General features: G+C 40.8%; 2 protein-coding genes across 2 annotated transcripts; both read left to right on the top strand.

The window, feature by feature from the left end:
- Positions 1-418: 418 nt before the first annotated feature.
- LOC131696646 (GTPase IMAP family member 9-like) lies at positions 419-4,830 on the top strand. The gene is made up of 3 exons (XM_059016425.1): positions 419-449; positions 3,681-4,531; positions 4,741-4,830. Exons 1-3 carry the CDS (start codon positions 419-421, stop codon positions 4,828-4,830), a joined length of 972 nt encoding a protein of 323 aa, XP_058872408.1.
- LOC131723190 (GTPase IMAP family member 9-like) lies at positions 4,747-6,159 on the top strand. Its single transcript, XM_059016710.1, has one exon. The coding sequence runs from the start codon at positions 4,833-4,835 to the stop codon at positions 5,817-5,819; it is 987 nt and encodes a 328-aa protein (XP_058872693.1). The 5' UTR covers positions 4,747-4,832; the 3' UTR covers positions 5,820-6,159.
- Positions 6,160-11,356: the final 5,197 nt, after the last annotated feature.

The raw sequence follows: 11,356 nt of genomic DNA, 5'->3' as shown, positions 1-11,356 counted from the left end.
CCCATAGACCTGATTCCAAATTCAAAGTCTGTTCCTTTAGAAAAAGAATAATTGGTAGCAGAGCAAAGAATCAGATAGTAAAATCGAGCTGAACGTGTGCTGTTATACAGAAAGAACACAAAACTGGACTAAGTATAGAGGTTAATTACAACCGTTAAGGACCTCAAAGGTCTCTTCAAGTAAGAGTGAAATAGCTATTTAGTCTCTGTAAGTCGCCTTGGATAAAGGCGTCTGCTAAATAAACAAATAATAATAATACATAATTCTATGGGGATAGAGAAATCTGCGTAACATCTGTACTGTAACATCCGGCTGTGGTTTATCTCCACGTCACGTCCCAGCGACACGCCCCCTGCTTCCTTGCCTGTACCCACATATCCTCGTTTGAAAAGTGTCGTTAAGCGCCACTGTAGAAGAGATGGACAGTGCAGGTTTTCATCCCGGTCCCGGTGAGTTAAAAAGACGACTGTCTTATTAAAGTCGAGGACGATGTAATGATTACCAGACTTTATTGAACCAATACAAAAAAACAAGAGTTTTATTAGGTTGTCAGAAAGGAAGAAGAAAACGTTTACTTTCGGTTTCAGGTGCAAACGAGCTGCACAAACTCATTTGTTACAATTCATTGTTTTGTTTTTTTCTACAATCTTATTACATATGATAAAATAAACGCTATTTTCTTTATGATACGTTGCTAGTCTGCAGTATAAAAATCTTCGCGGTTGATTTACATTTGCCAAGACTGTGTAATACATTAACACACATGTCTGTCATTACAAAGTGAAAGTTTAAAAAAAAAAGTCACTTACAGTGTCAGCAGCAGCCTGTGCTTCCCGGAGACAGTGGAACTGTTTGAGATTCGGCGGTCAGTGAACTCGGTCTCTTTACAGGATTGTTTCTACTCTCTCACTGCTCGCAAACATCTCAAGCGCCGTGGATTGAAACAGCGGCAGTGGTTCATTTGTAGAGAGAGAGGTGCCGGGGTTCTGAAAATCTGAGCCTCCTCTCCGAACGGTCCTCCCGTAGCACAGATTCTCAGACTAGTCTGATAAATAGCGCGTCCTCTCCGAATGAAAAATGAACATGATGACGGTGAAATGTATTTTGAAATGGAATGCAGATGCTTCTAAGACAGAAAACAAGGCTTTGTGCGCAGTTTTAGATTGCAGGGTAGATAGATCACAGCCAACATCTTACGGAAGTTATTATTTATTTAGCAGACTTACACTGATAACAACATATTAGATACGAAACAGGCGCAGTTACAAATACAGAGCAAATACATGACAGGCACAATAACAATTAAACAAATTACAGGACACAGCAATTATAAGTGCAGTAAATAAAAAATACTAGAGTGTGATTACCTGAGCATACCTGCACACCTTCATTACAAACACAAGAAAAATACTAGAGTGTGATTACCTGAGCATACAGATGTGCTCAAATTTGTTGGTACCCTTACAGCTCATTGAAATAATGCTTCATTCCTCCTGAAAAGTGATGAAATTCAAAGCTATTTTATCATGTATACTTGCATGCCTTTGGTATGTCATAGAATAAAGCAAAGAAGCTGTGAAAAGAGATGAATTATTGCTTATTATACAAAGATATTCTAAAATGGCCTGGACACATTTGTTGGTACCCCTTAGAAAAGATAATAAATTATTGGATTATAGTGATATTTCAAACTAATTAGTTTCTTTAAATAGTATCACACATGTCTCCAATCTTGTAATCAGTAATTCAGCCTATTTAAATGGAGAAAAGTAGTCACTGTGCTGTTTGGTATCATTGTGTGCACCACACTGAACATGGACCAGAGAAAGCAAAGGAGAGAGTTGTCTGAGGAGATCAGAAAGAAAATAATAGACAAGCATGGTAAAGGTAAAGGCTACAAGACCATCTCCAAGCAGCTTGATATTCCTGTGATAACAGTTTCAAATATTATGAAGAAGTTTAAGGTCCATGGAACTGTAGCCAACCTCCCTGGGCGTGGCTGCAAGAGGAAAATCGACCCCAGATTGAACAGAAGGATTGTGCGAATGGTAGAAAAAGAACCAAGGATAACTGCCAGAGAGATACAAGCTGAACTCCAAGGTGAAGGTACGTCAGTTTCTGATCGCACCATCCGTCGCTTTTTGAGCGAAAGTGGGCTCCATGGAAGAAGACCCAGGAGGACTCCACTTTTGAAAGAAAAACATAAAAAAGCCAGACTGGAATTTGCTAAAATGCATATTGACAAGCCACAATCCTTCTGGGAGAATGTCCTTTGGACAGATGATTCAAAACTGGAGCTTTTTGGCAAGTCACATCAGCTCTATGATCACAGACGAAAAATGAAGCTTTCAAAGAAAAGAACACCATACCTACAGTGAAACATGGAGGAGGCTCGGTTATGTTTTGGGGCTGCTTTGCTGCACCTGGCACAGGGTGCCTTGAATCTGTGCAGGGCACAATGAAATCTCAAGACTATCAAGGCATTCTGGAGCGAAACGTACTGCCCAGTGTCAGAAAGCTCTGTCTCAGTCGCAGGTCATGGGTCCTCCAACAGGATAATGACCCAAAACACACAGCTAAAAGCACCCAAGAATGGATAAGAACAAAACATTGGACTATTCTGAAGTGGCCTTCTATGAGTCCTGATCTGAATCTTATCGAACATCTATGGAAAGAGCTGAAACTTGCAGTCTGGAGAAGGCTCCCATCAAACCTGAGACAGCTGGAGCAGTTTGCTCAGGAAGAGTGGGCCAAACTACCTGTTAACAGGTGTAGAAGTCTCATTGAGAGCTACAGAAAACGTTTGATTGCAGTGATTGCCTCTAAAGGTTGTGCAACAAAATATTAGGTAAGCGGTCCCATCATTTTTGTCCATGCCATTTTCATTTGTTTTATTATTTACAATATTATGTTGAATAAAAAATCAAAAGCAAAGTCTGATTTCTATTAAATATGGAATAAACAATGGTGGATGCCAATTACTTTTGTCAGTTTCAAGTTATTTCAGAGAAAATTGTGCATTCTTCGTTTTTTGTGGAGGGGTACCAACAAATGTGTGCACGTCTGTACCTGCACACCTTCATTACAAACACAAGAAAAATAACACAGCAAAGCCATTCTTTTACCTATTGAGAACACATTTTTTGCACATAAATGAAAAATCACTGTTTGTTAACGCCTCAGCAGAATACTGTGTGCATTCAGTGTGGTTTCCACAGAACTCAATAGCCTTCATCCGAGGGGCAGTAACTTGCCTGCAGTATTGCTGCATACACAGGCGCCTAACCCATAGGGCAGAGAGGCACATGCCAGCCTCCACATTACTTGTATGTTTTGTTAACAATAAGAATACAGCACTACTAGCACTGATAATGAATATTAGTGTTGAACTGTCATTGTAACGGACTGGAAAATACCTGAAAAAGATGTTATATAATGCTGGTACTAAAATCATCACATATATATTAGCAACAGTATGAAATGCCCCTACAATGTATTGAAGAGCTTGCTAGTTGTGTTCCTGTACAGCAGCTCCACACATACAGGAACATGCCAATGCTGTGTGTGACAGGGAGTGTTCTTTCAGCACAGCACGACAACAAGAGGAGAAAACTAATCCAGGGCTTCACATGGAAAGCTTTCATTTCTAAGAGGAACAAACTGTTCTTTCTCTTTAACAGGACGGGGTATCGTGGCTGCAGAACAAGAGCTTCACAGCCCCTCTGATCTGAGGATCGTGCTGTTTGGGGGACGCTGGACTGGGAAGAGTGCAGCAGGAAACACCATACTGGGTAGAGAGGAGTTTAGATCTGGATTCAGCTCCTCTGCTGTAATGAAGGAGTGTGAGCAGAGAACAGGAGAAGTGGCTGGGAGACGGGTCACCGTGGTCGACACTCCAGGCTTGTTAGACACAGACCGGGTCGAGATTGAGAGATGTGTTTCTCTGTCTGCCCCGGGACCCCACGCTTTCCTCCTGGTAATACGGGTGTATGAAAAAGAAAGGATTGACACTTTCCTTGAGTCTATAGTAGAACAGTATTGTGAATCATTTGATAAAGTGCAGCAGCTGTTTGGTGAGAGAGCTGTTAGGAACACGATGATCCTTTTCACCCACGGGGATTATCTGGAAGGCAGGTCAATTGAGCAGCGTATTGAGGAATCTGGTGAGGTGTTCCAACAGCTTGTTGGGAAATGTGGGAACAGGTATCATGTTCTCAACAATGAGGACAGGAGCGATCACACTCAGGTCACACAGCTCCTGGACAAGATAGACAACATGGTGAAGGGAAGTGGAGGCTGCTACCTTCCAAATGAGATTTACCAGCAGGTAGAAGAAAGGATTAGACTAAAGGAACAGGCGCTGAATGAGAAATACAAAGAGGAACTGAGGAGGAAAGAGGAAGAGATGAAACAGAAATATGAGGAGAAACTGAGCAGGAAAGAAGAGGAGATGAAACAGAAATATGAGGAGGAACAGTGTAGGAAAGAAGAGGAGATGATGGAGAAGCAAATTAAAGAATCCAAGCTGCCTGTGAGGAGAAGGAGCAGCAAGGATCTTGTCATCCCTGACAGTGAGTGAGATTGAAATTGTTGTTCCAGGAAACAAATGAGTTTGCTCCATCCAGGTGAAATCATGCTGAACTCAAACCTAATTATAAGGTTTCAGCTGATGCTTATTCTGGTGGAAGTATGCTTGTTTTTCACTTTGATTGTGATTATATATTGTTTTGTTTTTTTCAGTGTCTGAAAGTGAAGGTGTTCCGAAAGAGACAAAGCAAGGAGAGGCTCCCCTTGCAGATACCCAAGTGCCTCCCAGCCCCCCTGAGCTGAGGATGGTGCTGCTTGGGAAGACTGGGGCTGGGAAGAGTGCAGCAGGAAACACCATCCTGGGCAGAGAGGAGTTCAGATCTGAAGCCAGCTCCTCTGCATTAACAAGGGAGTGTGAGAAGAGAAAAGGACAAGTGGCTGGGAGACGTGTTGCTGTGATCGACACTCCAGAGCTCTCTCAGGACAAACTCCAGATTAGGAGCTGTGTTTCTCTGTCTGCCCCGGGACCCCACGTTTTCCTCCTGGTGATACCGGTGGGCCAATTCACAGAGGAAGAGAGGAGAGCAGTGGAGACAGTCCAGGAGATATTCAGTGAGGAGGCTGTGAGGAGGTACATGATGCTCCTTTTCACACACAGTGACAAACTTAAAGGCAAGACCATTGAGGATTATATTCAGACAGGGAGCAAGGAGCTCCAGCAGCTTGTTGAGAAATGTGGGAACAGGTATCATGTTCTCAACAATGAGGACAGGAGCGATCGCACTCAGGTCACACAGCTCCTGGACAAGATAGACAACATGGTGAAGGGAAACAACAACAGCTACTACACCAGTGAGGTGTACCAGCAAGCAGAGGCAAAGATCAGACAAAGACAAGAGGAGATACTGAAGGAGGAGGAAGAGACAGTATTGAGGGAGGAAGAGGAACTGAGGGCAAAGCACCTGAAAGAAGTGGAGAACACGAAAAGGAAGATGAGATTGGAAATCCAGAAACGAGACCAGAAGATCAGAGAGCTGGAGGAGAGAATAGGAGAGCTGGAGGAAGAGCTGAGGAAAGAACAGGGAGAGAATCACAGGATCAAACTGGAGGAAGAGCTGAGAAGAAAGAGAGAGGAGAGAGAAAGGGCAGAGCAAGAGAAGAAGGATTGCATGGAGAAGGGGGAGAGAGAGAGGAGAGAGTACGAGGAGAAACACGAACAGAGATGGAGGCAGTCTGGCAGCGCTATGAGGAAGAGGCGAGGGAAGAAGCAGAGAGATCCATTCAGCTTGTGAAGCACTGTGTGAAGCCACCAGCTGTATCACTGGGAGCAGTGGCAGGGGCACTGATAGGAGCAGCAGCAGGAGCTATGAGAGGTCCATTGGGAGCTGCAGCAGGAGCTGCTATTGGATGTATAGCAGGAGCACAAGTAGGATCTGTGATAGGAGGAGAAGCCAGGGCAAGAGCAGCAGAGAGCTCAGACACACACAGAAGCAGAAAGCTCAAATAAACTCCTAACCTCACCACCTGTGCCACTCCAGGGCTCACAGCTGCGTCGGGGGTTACAGAAATAAATGTGTGGGAGGACCCCTGAGTCACATGATGACACGACACAACCTGTTGGGTGACATTAAAAGCCATCTGGCTTTCTTGACTAAAGAGACATGCAAGTGTTCTTGTAATCCTTACCTTTTTTTATGTGATTAAGAAAAGCTTCATCAACCAGCTAATTATAATAACATGTTGTTAAATATGATTCTGTTTGTCTCAGTGGTTGCTTATCCAGAGCCTTGCTTTCTACAGAACAGTGTCAGGTTTGAATAGAGCACTGTGAGCCTCCTGCGAAGCTGTAACTCGCTGGGAAATGCACACTTTATCAATGGATTTGAATCAATGTCTAGAAACCACTGCAAGCTGATGAATGGAAAATCTCTCTACAGACTCACAGTTACAGATGAACAGCTGTGAATGTCTCTGTCAATAGAATGTGCTCTGCCAAGGTCCTGAGTGTTTCAACCAAAAATTCTTAGCCATGCCATTGTGTGTGTGTAGCACTCTTGTATATTGAGTGTGTGTGTGTGTGTGTGTGTGTGTGTGTGTGTGTGTGTGTGTGCGTGCGTGTGTGTTGTCTGTGCTCTGATTCCTGACACAGGGTTGTAAAAGAGATGTCTACTTAGGAGATAATAAACTCATGAATAATAATACACAATAATATCACACTTTTAAAACCTCGTCCCGTTTTTATTTTTCATTTCTCTGAGTGCATATTCTGGTGGAAAATGTTGTTGCCGTCAGCAGGTGTAATAGCTGCTAATGAGATCATGATAATTGATGTGTTTTATCAGCACTAGCGATACAAAGCTTACATCTGTAAAATATTGAAGCCTTTTTGTAAGTCTATGTTGATGGATTAAATACAAAGCAGCCTTCAAAAACTCCTGTTAAATCAGCCAGCCACGAGCTATGAATATCAGACTTTATTTAATTCAGAAAAAACTAGTTCTTTTTTAAAAATAAAAAATACTAAAAATTAAAATAAATACTTAAAAAAATCTCATGAGTTAAATATTTGTTATAAAAATGCATCGCAGAAAATACAGCCGTGTAACAGTGGGTGGGAAATGTCTGTCTGTTTATTGAAACAATTTAGTATCCCGGTTATTGTAAAGGAATCAACTAACTGAACATTATATGTGCTAATTTTGAAAATAAAGCTTTTTATGTATATATTTTTTTCATTTAAATGCTCTGCAAATGTTAGATATGATGTTCATAAATATTTTGAGTTGTATCATTTTCATATCGAAGCTCTTTAAAACGTATCTGTCAAAATGCTGTTTCTAGGTAGTAGCATAAACCCGGCGGTTCTAGTGTTAATTATTGAGCAAAATGTTAGATCTTGTTTAGAGACTTAAGATTTAGTTACATATTTAGCTAAATGTTAATTTTTTTTAGAGATTTAAGATTTAGTTAAGTTCACAATATCCAGATTTATTTGCGAACAGCTAAATCTTGATTCTCAAAATAAATATTTAATAAGAAAATATATATTTTTTAAAAAACAAAGATTTAACATTTAAATGTTGAAAACTTGCTAAATATTTTAAGATTTATAAAATATATCTGAATGTACACACACTGCTGCCCTATATATATATATATATATATATATATATATATATATATATATATATATATATATATATATATATAATTCACAACATTTATAAATCTCGGGGGAAAATACAAGATTTAAGTTAAATCTGGAAAAAAAACACTTTTTTTAAACATGGCACCCCATACTTGCTGCAATAAAAGTCACATTCTTAGTTCGGGGCCAGTAAAGGCATTCCGTGTGTTTTCTTTTGAACCCTTATTTTGTTGAGGTTAGCTGTGAAACTAAAGGGTTAGGCTCATACATTTACCCATTAGGGGTCTGCCCGTATGTAACACCTCAAACTCTTTGGTTTCAGTATTGCATTTATTACATAGAGCCCTGTGTGTTGTTCGGTGTTGCTGTACAATGCTTGACTCGGCTGCCCTCTTCAGGACAGATTGTGCACATGCATAGTTCTGGCTGAACGGTACAGACTTTATTCACGGCAGACTCAAAATGAGGCTTGGTGCAGGTAGCAGCTTCCGGTATTAATTGTGTTTTGTGTGTGGATTTTAAAACCTATGTTATGTCTGGGGGTTAGTGGATTGTGAGCTTGGTTTACAGCATTATATTTCTTTACGGTTTTACGGTGCTGTCATTTTCATATATCTACCTCAAGTATATTTAATAAATATACTTGCAAAAATAACCCACATGTTGTTTATCATTAAGCTTGTTCTCCAATGCGGTCACTGCCATGTTATTTATTTTTTTTAATTTAGTCGTTGCCAATTATTTTCTATCAATTTGGAATGGCCAATTATTTTTAGGTTCAGCTCACCGCTACCACCCCTGCGCTGACCCGGGACGGCGAAGACGAGCACACATTGTCCTCCGAAGCGTGTGCCATCAGCTGACCGCTTTTTTTCACTCTGCAGACTCACCGTGCAGCCACCCAAGAGCTACAGCGTCGGAGGACAACCCAGCTCTGGGTAGCTTACAGGCAAACCCGCAGGCACCCGGCCAGGCTACAGGGGTCGCTGGTGCGCAGTGAGCCGAGGACACCCTGGCCGACCTAACACTCCCTCCCCCAGGGAGGCGCTCGGCCAATTGAGCGCCGCCACCTGGGAGCTCCCGTCCTCGGTCGGCAAAGGAATAGCTTGGACTCGAACTCGCGACGTCTAGACTATAGGGCACATCCAGTATTCCACACGCCTTTACTGTATCCGCCACTCGGGAGCCCGCTCGCCATGTTATTATTTTCTGAATATCGCAGTCCACAGTAACTGCAATGTAACTAATAGTATCTGAACATGTAAACAGCAAGTTTGTTCCAGCAGTATAATACATATATGCTACATGGATAGAATCAGTATTCTGTAAAGTACAGTATATAGTATGTCTCTTGTTAAGTGTTACTGTAATATACATTTCATTTAACTGTCACACACTACAATGTGAACCTGATAACTGCCTTGATTTTTACCAAATATCACAAAGTTTATTTTCTTATTCAATCCCAACCTCAGGTTGTGTGATTATGAGGACCCTCTCTCTCTATAAGCACTATAATCTTTAAATTCCTGTCCTCTTACTGTGTGATTATGAGGACCCTCTCTATAAGCACTATAATCTATCACTCCCTGTCCTCTTACTGTGTAATTATGAGGACCCTCTCTATAAGAACTATAATCCTTCACTTCCTGCCCTCTTACTGTGTGATTATGAGGACCCTCTCTATAAGCACTATTATCTTTCACTTCCTGTCCTCTTACTGTGTGATTATGAGGACCCTCTCTGCCTGCACTAGTTTTCATGAGAGGTAATGACTGCAGATACAGGAATACATGATTATATTTGATCATTGTTGACAGCCACTTATATCAATAGAAATATTAATTAAAGTACTTCTGAATTTGCATTTAGGTAATTGATATACTTATATATTGTGTTCATTATAAACTGAATAATACAGGAAGGATTTAGTGGAACTGCTCCTTAACCTCAGCTCCAGCTCCATGTGACCCAGCTCCAGCATCCCCGGCTCAGCTCCACTCCGGCTCAGGAGCTCATCCCAGAAAGCTGGCAAGTATCACTCTGACTATCAAACACTGGAGCCGCACGCTGTCCAGGGTTCAAACCCGGAGGAGCAGTCAGAGTCCCCCGGTAATTCCAGTGACGAGGCTGCGCTGTAACAGCCACTATAATCTTGAAGGCATTAATGCACAGCAAAGCAAAACGTGTTACTATTTATTGAATCAAAACAAGAAACAAAAACATCGCATTTCGACGCATAGGGTCGATTGCAGCGTAGCAAAGTTAGTCCACTTGATGCGTCTAACTAGTGGATTAAGCAGGTTTAGTCCACTTGCTTGGACTAAAGTTAGTATACTTGTTAATCCCAATTGCAGCGTACCAGAAGACAATCACCACAGGTGGATCATCCGCTAAATCAGACTAAACCAGATCCAAATCGGACCTGAGATGATCCTGTTCAGGTGGACTGACTTAGTACTATGAAGTATAAGACTAACGTAGTACGCTTGGGCGTCCTGAGTTTACACAGCACAGTTTAAAACAAAGACAGCTCTGTTATTTTCTGAAATGACGTCTGAATTATTAAAATTAAAGTGAGGCCTTTTGAAGCATTTTGTTCAGTAAGGTTCGCTCGCAGATGCCGAGTCGCATGAAGCGCTTCATGCAAGGTACTGTAGACCTCATAACCCAGTGTCTCAAGTGAAAGGCATCGCTAACATGTAACAGAATACAGAACTATATACAATATTTAAAGTTATTATATAAAATTGACACTTGCACTGTGTACATTATATCATTACCTTGTATCGTCGCAATTATACATTTTCTAGGTAGACTGACAATGTAGCCTGTAATTTAAATATGCGGCACCTTTTTCCTTTTTTTCTCATTTATTATGGTTGAGGAACAATATATTCTGAAGAGACTGCTTTTGTTTTATTCATAAAACTATTGCAAAAACTGTAATAGAATACACACAATACTCCTATATATAAATAGCAATAATTAAAAAAAAATGCACGTTTGATGTATTCAATTTAACAGACTGAAACTTCACATGTATAATTCGTATTATAAAAACAACACATTTAAGTCGACCTGGATAAGAGCGTCTGCTAAAAAATAACAAATAATAAATACATAACAACAATTTAGAGCTTAACGTTCAGCACTAGGGTACCGGCGAGTTAAAATTCAAGCATGATCCGCTAGTGTGGAAAAAGACAAGTACAATTAGGCCTATCGATATAGATTATTATTTTGTATTTTAAATGTGTCTGCCCGAATCACACCTAATGTATCCTTATAAAAACGCTTTTATCATTAACAGGCCTATATGTCTTACTGTATTTGCTTTTTCATATCTCTGACTTTTTTGACGGTGCTTTCAATATCCTCAATGTTTCTAAGCAAATGTTTGTATTGACGATGTACAAGATGTCTGAGTTTGTCTTTACAACTTAAATTGTGAATTTCCATCCGCACTTACAAAGGCTTATGGGTTAGTCCTCCTTGTCTGGCTACTGTAAGTTGTTCCACTTGTTCAGACTAGCTAAACCACTTGCTGTTTGATACGCTGCAATCATGACTAACTTAGTACAGAGCTTCAGGACTTGCTAGACCTCTTTTAAGTCCACTTGATGTGGACTGATTCACAGGTATGCGTCTACATCATATCTTATATGGGTTGGATCGTGT

This window comes from Acipenser ruthenus, chromosome 53 (assembly GCF_902713425.1).
Source record: "Acipenser ruthenus chromosome 53, fAciRut3.2 maternal haplotype, whole genome shotgun sequence".
NCBI lineage: Eukaryota > Metazoa > Chordata > Actinopteri > Acipenseriformes > Acipenseridae > Acipenser > Acipenser ruthenus.
This window is presented reverse-complemented; position numbering and strand designations above follow the sequence as displayed.

Excerpts from the sequence above, each read along its gene's own strand:
- LOC131696646 (XM_059016425.1), top strand. The coding sequence starts at position 419 with ATGGACAGTGCAGGTTTTCATCCCGGTCCCG. Across the intron at positions 450-3,680 it reads AGGTTTTCATCCCGGTCCCG|GACGGGGTATCGTGGCTGCA; the intron begins GTGAGTTAAAAA and ends TCTCTTTAACAG. Across the intron at positions 4,532-4,740 it reads TTAAAGAATCCAAGCTGCCT|TGTCTGAAAGTGAAGGTGTT; the intron begins GTGAGGAGAAGG and ends TGTTTTTTTCAG.
- LOC131723190 (XM_059016710.1), top strand. The coding sequence starts at position 4,833 with ATGGTGCTGCTTGGGAAGACTGGGGCTGGGAAGAGTGCAGCAGGAAAC.